The sequence below is a fragment of the Cololabis saira genome, chromosome 11, assembly GCF_033807715.1.
Source record: "Cololabis saira isolate AMF1-May2022 chromosome 11, fColSai1.1, whole genome shotgun sequence".
NCBI lineage: Eukaryota > Metazoa > Chordata > Actinopteri > Beloniformes > Belonidae > Cololabis > Cololabis saira.
In genome coordinates, this window is record NC_084597.1 from 32,289,901 (window position 1) to 32,303,468 (window position 13,568).

At 39.2% G+C, this 13,568-nt stretch overlaps 1 protein-coding gene across 1 annotated transcript; it reads left to right on the forward strand.

Moving 5' to 3' along the window:
• Positions 1-468: 468 nt before the first annotated feature.
• LOC133455372 (anthrax toxin receptor 2-like) lies at positions 469-13,555 on the forward strand. The gene is made up of 17 exons (XM_061734367.1): positions 469-739; positions 1,463-1,534; positions 2,080-2,151; positions 2,274-2,355; positions 2,469-2,573; positions 3,573-3,641; positions 4,797-4,877; positions 4,996-5,056; positions 6,657-6,752; positions 7,941-8,010; positions 9,887-9,965; positions 10,098-10,193; positions 10,440-10,490; positions 11,299-11,394; positions 11,544-11,717; positions 11,900-11,980; positions 13,371-13,555. The coding sequence occupies exons 1-17, from the start codon at positions 612-614 to the stop codon at positions 13,407-13,409; spliced, it is 1,452 nt and encodes a 483-aa protein (XP_061590351.1). The 5' UTR covers positions 469-611; the 3' UTR covers positions 13,410-13,555.
• Positions 13,556-13,568: the final 13 nt, after the last annotated feature.

Below are 13,568 nucleotides of genomic sequence, written 5' to 3' on the forward strand. Positions count from 1 at the left end.
ATTATTATTAACAGTTATACAATATTATAGTCATATAGTCACATGCAATCTGGGTGCATCTACATTTTTTTTTAATGCTGATTGATGTACATTGTCCCTTACCAAATAAATAAATTGAATTGAATATAAACTGATTTAGGCACATTTGGTCGACACCTCTTTCAGGTGTTTCATGAAGTCAGTGGAGCTGATGTGTTTGGAGATCTAGTCATTTAATTTGTAGGATCCTGGAAGAATGAGGGCAGCTATTTCTCCTCTGTTTACGTTATTGGCGATTTGACAGTGTTGTGTGTTTGCAGCTGTGCGCCCTGCCCCTCACGCTTGAAGCCTAAATTATGGTTCCGCGTTAAATCGACGGCGCAGCTTACGGCGTAGGGTGCGCGTCGCCGCGTACCGTACGCCGTAGGGTCTGCGTTGGTGTAACGCGGAACCATAAAGCAGTCTTTACTCTCAGCCTGCTGGTCCTGTCTCCCACGTTGGTTTGCACACACCAAGGAATCCAACATGTGAGCAGCCGGTCTGAGGCGGAAGAGATCACCGGCTCTTCACAGCTGATTTTATTATTCTGTTTTGGAAAACCAAACTGGTTGCTGATATGTAACACATGGATAATGGATCGGATCCGGACGTGTTGCCAGGTCCTGCTGCTTGTTGTGAGCGTGTGCGCGGATTCAGCGGTGCGTGATGGGGACAACGCGTCTTGCGATGGGGCGTTTGATATTTATTTTGTTTTGGACAGGTGAGTTATGAAGCAGAGCGTTTGATTTTGCTCGCAGTATTAGGTTGTTGCAGCAGGATACTTGTCACTTCACTGCGGAGACGGTCTTTGAATCAGTCCACTCCATGTATGGTTGTGTTTAGTTGTTCCTGTCCACTTCTGATTATCTGCTGGGCTGACCTTATTTTAATCCTCTACCATTGAGAAAGTTCACTTTAAATGCCATTTTCTCTCACTATATTGTGTTTTCAGACAGTGTAAAAATAAATCTTCATGGGCTCCCAAAATAGTAAATTGTGAAATTTCTGTATATAACCATAATATTTAAAAAGAAAGTTTTGATTGGACACCTTCATAAACACTATTTTGGTCCCCCCTGGATTGTTTTTTTTTTTTCTTTTCAGCAAAACCTTAATGCTGTGGCGTCTATAGAAAACACAACCCACACAGTAAAGGATATTTGACTCAAATGTGGCTCAAGTCCGCAGTTTCATTTGGTCCACATTTGGCCTTTTCTGCCAGCACTGATTTAGTTGAATGTGCCAAAAGTTGCCCGGACCCAAATGTGTCTTCTTTTTCTTTTTTTTTTATCTGTGAAGTCATATATCTGCAGTGCGTTGGTTCATGGGTAACTCCTGTTTGTATTCACCTCTGTCACCCCAACCATCGTCTTGGATCATCCCCTTGCCCTATTTCAAATGGTGTGTTTTTGCCCTTACACTAAGGATGTGTTTGATGTTTCAGGTCAGGCAGTGTGTGGGGACACTGGAATGAGATCTATGAATTTGTGGCGCAACTCACTAGCAGGTTTGTCAGGTAAGTAAAAGGAGAGTTTTATGCATTTTGATTCTTTCTCCATCACAACACCATCCCTGTCCTCCTGCATCAGAAAACCCCTGCATGTGCACATAAGAAATAACATTTTTTTTAAATTCGGCATCATACAGCAGAAATTACACAAAGGAAACAGTGGCTATTTAAACAGAAAATAGTCTTTAAATTACAGTTCATCAAGAAATGGCAAGTAATAAAAGTAGGTCATGTTTATTTCAGGCGACAGACATCATACAGGGAACTGCTCCAAAACCCTCCGGATAATGGTCTGGAGCGTACATGTGTTTGTATCTTTAGATATAATAGCAGGCTGCTATATTTAATAGCCAAATGTGCAGCTGGATGTGGAAGGTAGTGGACCACAACACACGCTTGTTTCCGCCACTGCCTCTCAGTTACACAGACACATTTGTTCTGTCCTAGTTACAGTAGCTGACGGATAATCAGAAGTGTAACTGGTATGTGTACATGTCTGTGTTGTGTGTCTTTGTATGTTCATCAGCTTTGCATGTGTGTGTTTATTTCAGCCCCAGGATGAGGGTCTCCTACATCGTCTTCTCAGCTCGGGCAGTTGTAATACTTCCTATAACTGGAGACAGGTATCCACTTCCTCTCCTCTCCTCTCTTCATTTTTGTGCTTCATTACGTATCCTATTCCTGTTCCCTGAGAAGCAGGGCTTTTTGTATTTACACTACTCTGTTTTGTGGTCTGCTGGCACAGTGCTAAAATAGACGAGGGTCTGGATGAGCTGAGCAAAATCCAGCCAGCTGGTGAGACATACATGCACGAAGGTTTGAAAGCGGTGAGATTGCTCGTCCAAAGTTGCAATAACTCGTCGTTGGCAATAATTCCTACACATTTATAAGTACCCTCGTTTTACCCATATTCTTGTATGTGTCATGTTCCACTGTTAAGGTGTCAGATCAAATGAAGAGCCAAACTTCACCATCATCCAGTATCATCATTGTTCTGACTGATGGCAAGCTGGACGTCTATCCCTTTGAACTGAGTGTGAAGGAGGTAACACATGCACACACCACTGCTAGATTAGATTAAATTTGAAAATATCTACTCTAATTTTCCATAAAAACACTGGCACTTTTACCAGCCACTGGTTTATACTGTATTTAAGTGCAGAAAAAAATAAACCAGAAGGTAACTTTTATTTGAAGTAGATGAGCTTGAGCAACAGAACACATCAGTTATGTATCCTCTAATCATGTCAATGCACTTTAACATTTATTTCTATTTTTTTTGGTCTAAGCCAGGGGTCGGCAACCCGCCGCTCTAGAGCCGCATGCGGCTCTTTAGCACCGCCCTAGTGGCTCCCTGGAGCTTTTTCAAAAATGTTTGACCTTTTTTTTTTTCCTTTTTTTTCTTCATTTTTTCCTTTATTTCTCTTTTTTTCTTTCTTCTTTTCTTTCTTCTTTTTAATCTCGACATTTCGACTTTTTAACTTTTTTCTCGAAATTTTGACTTTTTTCTCTATATTTCGACTTTTTTCTCGACATTCCAGCTTTTTTCTCAACATTTTGACTTTTTTCTCGACATTTCGACTTTTTTCTCGACATTTCGACTTTTTTCTCGACATTCCAGCTTTTTTCTCAACATTTTGACTTTTTTCTCGACATTTCGACTTTTTTCTCGACATTCCAGCTTTTTTCTCAACATTTTGACTTTTTTCTCGACATTTCGACTTTTTTCTTGACATTTCGACTTTTTTCTCAAGATTGTACTTCAAAATTAATCTTGACATTTCGCCTTTTTTCTCGACATTTCGACTTTTTTCTCGAAGTGCATAATGAAAAAAAAAATCTTCCCCAAGTTATAACTAATATAGAAAAATGCAGCATGTGTTGTCTTCATTCTAAGGCTGATACAAGACTTTTCATTTTTCATTCATTGCGGCTCCAGACATGTTAGTTTTTTGTGTTTTTGGTCCAATATGGCTCTTTCAACATTTTGGGTTGCCGACCCCTGTTCTAAGCAGAATCTGACTGCTTGTGTTTTGATTCCCAGGGTGACATAGCGCGAGGATTTGGAGCCAGAGTGTACTGTGTCGGGGTCATGGACTTCGACCACAAACAGGTAGGAGGGTTTCTTTTCAAACCCCTTCCCCTGTTGTCGTTCCCATGGCAGCCTCCATGCAGCGCTGCGAGGGGGGGAGCCGTCACCGATACTGCAGCTTGTTTGAACACCGAGGTTTTATCTGGCTTTCTGTGTGTGTCAGAGTGTGTTAGGTTTGGGTCAGGCCTCCAGTGGGTTGTTGTTTCACACCGGGATTAACGAATGCATGCTGACCGCATTGCTTGGCCTGGTGGAGCTCATCTAAAACCTCCAGGGATCTGAAAAGCTAGCAGCTGGCGGGTGTTTGTAGTTTGGAGCTCATGTTGCGTCTGCTTTGTATAGAAACTGCAAATAGACTTTGTTTGGCACCATGTTCAGTCGATGTTTCTCTGGAGTTTTTTTTTTTAAGTTTAGTTTTGTTTCCTTTTGCTTAATACTTTTCTAAGTGTCAGGTTGATAAAAGAGACCACTGTGAAAGCACTTGACTCAGTGCAAAGAGCACTGGAACCTAATATGTCTTCAGAGAAGTTTTCATGCTGAAGTGAGATCCCTTTAGTTGATTGTTGACTGTGAGAAATACAAAGAGAAAACATGCATTCTCATTCAGTGCCACAGTGACTGAGAACTGTTTATCTTTGTGGCATGTGCGTCTGGAGTCAGCAGTAGTAGTATACTGTAATTAAATACGATTATAAGGATGAAATATGTTAATTAAAGTGGCATCTAGTGTTGCACAACCCCTTCCCTAAATCATTTCTGTTCTTTTGTTTTGTGTTTCAGGAGCTTCAGTCAGGATGTTAATCATTGTGAGCCTTTTTGAGCTGGTTTGAAAAGGATTGCAGTTGCCTGTGCACCATAAAGTCTTCAGTAGTCACAGTACAAGCCAGCCTTGGCCCCGTTTCTGACCGACAGTGGTCTGTAGTCTAAACAGGAAGTAATTAGATTACTCTCTAATTAAATTATGCTAGGCAAACTTCCTCTTCTACGATAATTAAAGCAGGAGATGAAGGCTTTAGCCAACTGCTTAAGGTTTTATCTCTTAGAAACAGACTCACCCTCTCTTAACGCAATCCAAGGACGTCCCCAGGAGAGAGTAACACATGAGCTTGCAGTGTTTCACGTATAAGAATAAAATGTTTAAAGACAAACTGATTTTTTTTCTTCTTTTGGTCACAGCTTGCTGAAATAGCAGATAGCAAAGAGAACGTTTTTCCAGTTTTGTCTGGCTTTCATGCCCTCAAAGACATCGTCAACAAGGTGAGGTCAGGCCACGTACAGTTATATGTAAATGTATTCATGCACACCATGTGAAAAACAGCATGCATGCCCAGTGATCACCTTAACACGACCCTGCGTCCGTTTCTCTGCATCACAGGTACTGAAACAGTCATGCCATGACGTGTTCACAATAGAGCCGTCCAGTGTTTGTGTGAATGGTAAGCCTGCTTCAGTGGGTTTGTTGCATCTGTAAAGTTTAAATACACACTGACATATCAAAAGACTGGTACTTGAGGATGAGTTCTAAGAGATCTGGTTACATTTTCATCAAAATTACCTGAGCTTCGGGCTGATCTAGAGTATCAACTTGTGTCACATGCTGCACACTTAACCACAAAAATGCACAAAGGACTAAAACAAATATTACCAATAAACCACATTTACAAGAATCTTTATCCGTATGATGCGATCTGTCTCCTCTGATGTTCTACAACTAAAAGAAATGTGCTTTGAACTCTTGGGGAATGCTGTGTAGAAGTTTGTTGTAACTTGATGAAGCCCCTCAGGGAAAAAATGCCACTTACTGTACATCTAAACATGGTGGAGGTCATGCAAGCATCCTGTATCCAGCAATGAGAATTACTGTTCACCTCACGTATACATCATGGCAATCAATCCAAGTAGAGGAAGCATAACATTTAATTTTAATCTACAAAGAAATGACCACTGTTCAACCTACTAGTAAAATGCTAGTCCCAAATAAAAGAAGGACTTCTGTTGTAAGGAAGTATTTTGGATTCAGTCAGGGAGATATTCAGCCAGAAGGGATGCTGTACAGAAAAGTGGCCCAATCCAGTTGTCACAACAAGGGGCACACAATGAACGACTGCCAATATTTAAAGAAGCACCACAGTCTGAACTACAGTGAATGTAAAAAGTCCCGTGAACGTGTGGACTTACGCAATTCCTGAGTCAGTTATGGTGGTATCCAATCACAAATGTAATATTTATTAGAAAAATTGCAGTTAGATATTTCCCACAATTCCTCCAGACCTGTATATAGGACCTGCCTGACTGTATAGTGCCACTTCCCTACAGCAGAGGATGCTGTTAACATTCAATCAGATATAATTTTCAATTATTTTGAAGGCAGAACCTGTTGGAAAAGTTACTTCACAGAAGGGAGGTTTACAAAATGTTTCAATTCTACACATTTAGACATTTACACATTTATTCTACACATTTAGCCATGATTACTGTTTCATTACGTTTGACCAATCAAGGAATTGCCATTATTTTCATATAGTTTCAACCAAATATGCTAACTATAGTACAGACTTGCCACATAAATTTGCACAATAGTGCAAGCCGTTAACTTTCTGTGGTTTTTTTCTTTTCCTCTTCTAAGACATGATGACAGAGTCCGCTAGTAACATTCCTCTTGAATTATATTGTCTGACTGTATCCCTTCAACTGTTTTATAAACAGAAACGCAGGCCTGCGGCAAAATGTTGCTTGCCCTGTTTTATATTCAAAAAGCTTTTCTATATATATTTTGCATCATCAGGTTTTAATGAGTTTGTTAGATCAGCGAAAATGGATATTTGTGATGTTGATACTAACTGTTGGAAGACATTTGATAAATGTTTGTTCCCATCATGATAGTTTCTGATTTTCATCTTGCACTGTTATTGTAATTTGAGAATGTAACCACAAGTTTATCATGATATCATACTTTAGGAGAGACTTTTTCATGTATAGTATTTGTTTCTGCATTTGAGCACATTGTCTTAGCTGTGTATTTTGTCTATTTCCCAGAGTCTTTCAACGTGGTTCTGAAGGGCACTGGCTTTAGTGGATCCAAGAGGATGGACAATGTTCTCTGTTCCCTCACCGTCAATCAAATGACTCACAGTAAAGTGGCACACTCTGTACACCCATGACAACCCAATGGTCACTCAGGCGTTACGCACATCTGATATCCTCTGCAGTTGTGGAAGCTCATGCTAGGAATTCACCTGCTTCCACGCCAGAGGAATGAACTGAGGAATGTTACGATTTGCTCCTCACGGATGCTTCACCGTGCATCCACATGGCACCATATTGCACCCTGGGATGAAATTATCTGTGGAGTGAAATCTGATCTCTGCGCTGCAGTGGAAAGTCAGAGACATGATGTCCTGAAAGTAACAGTGGTCGCCTTTTATTGGCCGTAGCACGAGAACAGAGGGGATATTATGAGACTGAGCCGAGGGAGGAGGGTTTTCTTCCCATTAGTCTATTAACAGATTGACGGCGGCTGTGGTCAACATCATCTACAGAACACACACAGAAAACCCATGACTGCATCATAGCGTCCTGTTTCTTCTTTTATTTAGTTGTTTCTTGGTTGTGGGCAATAAGAACAACTAAAACACAGAATATTAATTCTGTCATGATATTTAACTTCTTTAATATTTTATGCAATGCATGTAATAATGTAACATTGGATATCCCACTGCCCTTGTAGGTTTCTTTCTGTAGCAGATTTTGTGTGTGTTGTTTGACTTTTTTAATTACCGTATTTTCTGGACTATAAGCCGCACCTGCATATAAGCCGCATCCACTCTATTTAAAAAAAAAAAAAAAAAAAGATATGCAAGCCGCAAATATTTATGTTGTTAGATTAGATATTTACTTAATGTACAGAAGGATTTTGAACTGTAAATGATGTACATGTATGTACCTAAATAGATCCTTTCCTAACAGTGTCTTTTAACACGGCAGCAACTTTGCTGATTAAAACAGGACAGAACCAAGAGAAAATAACCAGTATTTATTTATCTGTTTATCTTTTTGAAATCTGCTTCTACCTACTTCTATCTGCTAAAGAAGAAGTAGCGTATTCTTCTTTGCATTTATTTTGTCAAAGTTTTGATTCTAATTCCGGTTAGAGCGCCCCGAGCGGTGGAAGAAAAATCCACAGAATAGCTGCACCTTTGTATAAGCTGCACGGTTCAAAACCTAGGAAAAAAGTAGCGGTTTATAGTCCAGAAAATACGGTAATCTTTTGAATGTTAATATTTGCTCTTAGGGTTTGTTTTTTTTTCTGTTTCTTGTCAGCTGAGAAGCCAACAGTAGTCAGAGACGGTTATTTACTGTGTCCAGCTCCTCGTCTGCATGAAGTCGGACAGTAAGTTGAAGAACACACAAGTACAGACACAGTCAGGCCCCTGGGAAAGTGTCAATAAGCAGCGAGTCAGAAAAATAAATGACCTAATTGTTTGCCTCATAAAGTGGAACGCTGGCCAGACACCGGTCAAACACAATAACTTGTCACCAAAAGTTTCCCTTTGAAAGAAATGATACCCTAAAGAATATTTTATGAAACTGTAGCTGGTTTTCTGTTGCTTTTGTTTACTTAATTCTTTTTCAGGAGAATTATTTAGGCTTAATGACTTTAGAAGATTGGTCCAGAGATTTTACCATTTAAGGGCATTTAATAAAAGAAGTGCATTATTTCAAAGTGATGTCACAGCTAGATAGCAGCATGTCGTTATATAGCAACATCTAATGTTTCATCTCTGCAATAATGTATTGTAAATATTCATATGTTATAGCTCTTAAGTGCTTTCTTTTCACTACACGACTGATCAGCACAAAGTTAACAGCTTATGTTCTTGGAAGTAAAACAGTTGGAATGGAAAGAGGAACAAGCACAATGTTTACAATAAAACCATCTCCAGGAGTTGGGTGAATGGAAGTGAGTCTGACTGTATTATCTCTGTGGCATTTTAATAAGTGGAGTCAAAGCTAATTCAGCTTCAACCACTTCAGGGATCACTGTGTTCCCTGTGTCCCCCGGTCACCTCATGCTCTGTCCAGTCTCTCCCACTCTGGAACAGCCAGTTCTTGCAGCTTCAACAATCTCAGAAGACACAATGGTATTTAAGTGCAAACTACAGCTGCAAATGAGGAAATGTGCTCAAAGCTTGATAAGAATATGACTTCCTTTCTCAATGAGTCAGTGTTCAGGGCACAGATGATATTGGAAGATTTACCAACAAAGTAAAAATTAAGTCAAAAACATTTGCTTCTTTTTTACCTTGTTTCACTTTATTGGAGTCTAAAAAGATGCTCATTTATACTTTTTGTCTCACTTTTGGAGTGTTTTTCCCAGTGGAGAGCTTGATCAGCTCATTCAGCTCCTAATTACAATGTGTTCATTGTTTATGTGTATATATATATATATATATATATATATATATATATATATATATATATATATATATATATATATATATATATATATATATATATATGTATATATGTATATTTATATATTTTTTCTTTTGTTAATTATTATTTATTTATAGGTTGTCAGCACAATTAAGAAATATAACGAAAAAAGAGTGTATGTGTGTGTATGTATGTATGTGTACTTGTATGTTTGTGTGTATATGTATATTATGTACGTACAGTATGTATGTGTGCGTGCGTGTGTGTGTGTGTGTGTGTGTGTATGTATATATTTATATATAATTAAGAAAAGAGTAATGTAAAAATAAGAAGGACATAAATAAATATTGTTAATATTTTATGGAGAAGGGGCGGGATTAAATAAGTTATACTTCTTCCCACCCCTTTTCGGACATGCAAGTGAAATTACTGTGCTGTTTTTTTGTTTTATGCTGTTTTTTTGTTTTATTTTGTTTTGTTTTGTAAAATTTTGTATTATTATTTCTGTTTTACTTGTTCATATTTACGTTATATATCATTTGCATGTTCGGAATAAATCACTAACTAACTAACTAACTAACTAACTAACTAACTAACTAACTAACTAACTAACTAACTAACTAACTAACTAACTAACTAACTAACTAACTAACTAACTAACTAACTAACTAATTACAGTATATCTTAATAAGTGTATCCCCTAAATGTCTTTGAAATTTGAATGCTATGTATTGAACCACCCTGAACCCAATGTGGATATATCAATTGTAGCTTTTGTTTGGGGGCCGAATTTTCTAATCTGGTTTTCTGTGACTGTTCAATGATTTCAGGTCAATCCAAGTGCTGGTTAGCCTAAACAATGGACAATCCTTCATCTCCGGTCCAATAACCATACATGCCACAACATGTGTGAGTACTAGCATTAAGTGAGACCCCATAGAAAGCTGGCTTAAAGGAAATGTCCGATTGGAGTTGGTTTGGTTGCAGTGATGTAAAGGAAGACATTTGTGCTGCTGGATGAGTGTGTGTGTTTTGTTGCAGTCAGATGGGACGTGGGTGCTGTGGCTGCTGTTAGCTCTGCTGCTGTTACTGGTCCTGGGTTTGCTCTGGTGGTTCTGGCCTCTCTGCTGCACTGTGGTGAGTTTACGCTCCACATTTGTGCTGCTGTGTGCTTTTATTACACTGTTTTTCTAATTATATCCTTTTCCAGCCCTAAACTTTGGGTAGAAATTGCTCGCCTTATTATTTTTGCTTTTATTTATGTCTGTAATTCGGGGACGACTACTGTGGCACAAACTTGTAATAAGCAATAATTATTTTGACCCATTGGTCATTTTTTTTACTATAATTTCATGTAGGATGTTTTGGTATTGTTTCCTGCAGGTCATCAGGAACCCACCCCCCTCTCGTCCTCCCCCACCCCCTCCGGTCATTGTGAGTAAAACATAGATTTCTTTCTCTTTCATCCTGTCTAAAGAGCTCCATGTTTATAGGCTGAATCTTTCTTCATGTTCCATCTTGGCAGTGGCAGAGGAGAGACAATCTAATTATGGGTGAACACAGAGTGAGCGTTGATGGTGCTTGGGAGGGAGACAGCACTTGTTTTCCTAGATTTTAATTGCTTAGCTGGAGTCCAAAAGCTGTGTTATTTGCACTGTAATGTTAGATTTTGGAGATCATGTTTTAGCATGACAAAAGTCCCACTACTGTGGTTGACTCCACCCCCAAAGTTCACAGGGACGCGGCGTCTTTTTGGTGTTGTATCTTTGCAGAACCCACTTCTAAGGAATTTGCCTTCATGTTCCTTAGATATTTGAGCAGTGGAAGTAACTAAAGATTAATAATTAAATGTAATTTGATTAAAACACTAATAATATTACATGTTTTATCAGTGATGATTGTCAGATAATCCTCATTAATCATCTACAACTCAAATTTGCTACTTTAATTCATCCCCATCCATTTTTATCATTTATTTTTATTACCTCCGCCCACCATATGGATGACTTCTAGTAAAGATGAGGACGCTGGATAATTCTCAGATCTGGGTTTGTGATGTCACAGAAGCTCACTGAGTGACTTATTTTCAGACACTGGCTCCCCAATATATCACAATTATTTCAGAGCTTTGTATTTGGTGATTTATGCACCCAAATACACGCTCTCAAGCACAGAAAACAATAGGTATTTGTCTTATGTCCCCTTTAAAGTCAAATTTGTGTTTATTATTGACTTTGTTAAGGAGCCAGAGGAGGATCTTTTGCCGAAACACAAGTGGCCTATGGTGGATGCTTCATATTATGGAGGCAGGGGTCCTGGAGGAATCAGACGCATGGAGGTGAATACAAATGTCACAACTTTTAGTTAACTGAGCTCGAAAACCTGCTTTTAATACATACATGCATTGAGTCTGTGTTTGTGCAGTGTTGAACCATTCAACATTATCAGAAAACACTGATTTCTTTCAACTCCACCCACTCCCTGCAGGTGCGATGGGGACAGAAGGGATCCACAGAGGAAGGATCACGGTTAGAGAAAACCAAAGACGCGGTGGTCACTCTGCCAGAGGAAGAGGAGGAGGACATCATCCCTCGACCTCCTCCAAGACCTCCCCCGGCCTATAACCCTCCACTTCAGTCCAAATGGTACTCTCCCATCAAGGTAAGATCATGGCCTTGTTTACCAGTACTGACTAAGTTATTTAGCTTTAGGGGCTTTGAGAGCATCCTTGTTTATTTGCAGAGGAAGATGAAGAGGAAAATGTAATCAAACACTAAACTGCATCTTCTTAATCTGACACTGCTGTTCCTTCTAATAAATGCAACTCTGGCTTCCCCCGTCAGGGGCGTGTGGATGCGCTGCTGGCATTACTGAGGAGACAGTACGACAGAGTGGCAATCATGAGACCTACACCTCAGGATAAGGCAAGCAACAACTCTGATACTCTACCACAAAAAACACATAACCTAAGTGAAATTAGTGATGCACCGAAATGAAAATTTGTGGCCGAAACCGAAACCGAAAATAATAATAAACACTTGGCCGAATACCAAACAATACCGAACATGGTTCTTCAGCAGTTTTTCATTTATTTTGCCAATTTTTTCACCATTGCATAAATCAAATACATTTGATCTAGGCAAGCTTTTCAAAGAAAAATATCTTTTACAAAATTACAAGGTAGAAAATATTTGTTGAACATAAAAAAATGAAAATTCTTTAATTTCCCAGCATTATGTTGTTTTGGTTCAACCTCCTGGTGAATGTTAGGTAAAATTCTTATGTGGTTACTTTTTGGTTGGCCAACGATTTATGTGGTGCGCAACAGTCACGGAGCGGCCAGTCTATTTCCTTATATTACAACACCGTTATTAATTGTTCGGTTTTTTTCCCACTTATTCCACCGAACACCAAAAGTGTTTTTTTGCCATTTTCGGCCGAACAATTTCGGTTACCGAACAATCGGTGCATCACTAAGTGAAATACATTGTTTCTGAGCAGTTCAGCCTACTTTTCCATACCAGGATCAAGCTCATTCCAGAGCAAATGTATAACTACGAATATTTCAGCCATGATCTTCCTGCTCCCTTTATCTGCCTGGCAGAAAAGGACATCTAGCTGCATCCACTCGCTTGCTATAAATAACAGGCAACGCCTGCACAGTTGGTCATTAAAAGAAGCTCACACATGCCAAAAGCTCTCCAATGTTTGGGGATTGTTTTCTTATAACATGACTTACAAATGATTTATCTTTACATTGTCCTTCCGAACATTGTCAAATTCTTACAGTTTGAGGTGGATGTTGTTTTGCATGCATACGCCACAACATTAAAACCACTGAAACAATACTTGGCACATCCCCGTTGTGTCTGCTAAAGCAGCTCAGACCCATTCCTGGGTTAGATCCAGGTCTCTGGGGGTCTGTGTGTGGTGGGGCGGGGTCTCCAGGGATCACACATGCTCAATCAGGTCTGATATGGGGAACATGGACGGTTACTCAATGCCTGGGGTTTCCTAGCAACAAGTATTCAAATAAATCCCTGCAGAATACTACAAAGTAATGGGACGATGAGTTTTATTTATTTACATTACATGTCAGTGGTTTAAATGTTGTAGCTGATCGTTTGTACAGTGTGTGGACATTTTTGGCTGATAATAAAGTGTGGTGACTTGTTTGAGGTAAATAGACAAAGAACATGCAACGCCTGTGTTTTGTTCCTGCATATTGTGATAACATGTATAAACTGTTTCAAGCTCTTAATCTCTGTTCTTGTTAAACATTCTGCAGCACTAAGTGTCTCCCTCTGTCTCCAGGGCCGCTGCATCAACTTCACCAGAATTCAAACTCGCTGAATTGCAAACACGAGGATCAACTTTCACTGGTTTGAAGTTTTTTGGCCAAAGATGATCAACACATGTTCTCTAAAAATGAATGTGTGTTGTAAATAAACTTCCCAACTGAGGGAATGCTGTCTGTTCAGCAAAACCAGAAATCTTTGTGTCTGTGCATCT

What these genes read in the sequence shown, in the direction of transcription:
- LOC133455372 (XM_061734367.1), top strand. Translation starts at nt 612, where the DNA reads ATGGATCGGATCCGGACGTGTTGCCAGGTCCTGCTGCTTGTTGTGAGC. An exon ending in CGTCTGCATGAAGTCGGACA is followed by an intron (nt 8,011 to 9,886) that starts GTAAGTTGAAGA and finishes CAATGATTTCAG; the next exon opens with GTCAATCCAAGTGCTGGTTA. An exon ending in GGCCTCTCTGCTGCACTGTG is followed by an intron (nt 10,194 to 10,439) that starts GTGAGTTTACGC and finishes TGTTTCCTGCAG; the next exon opens with GTCATCAGGAACCCACCCCC.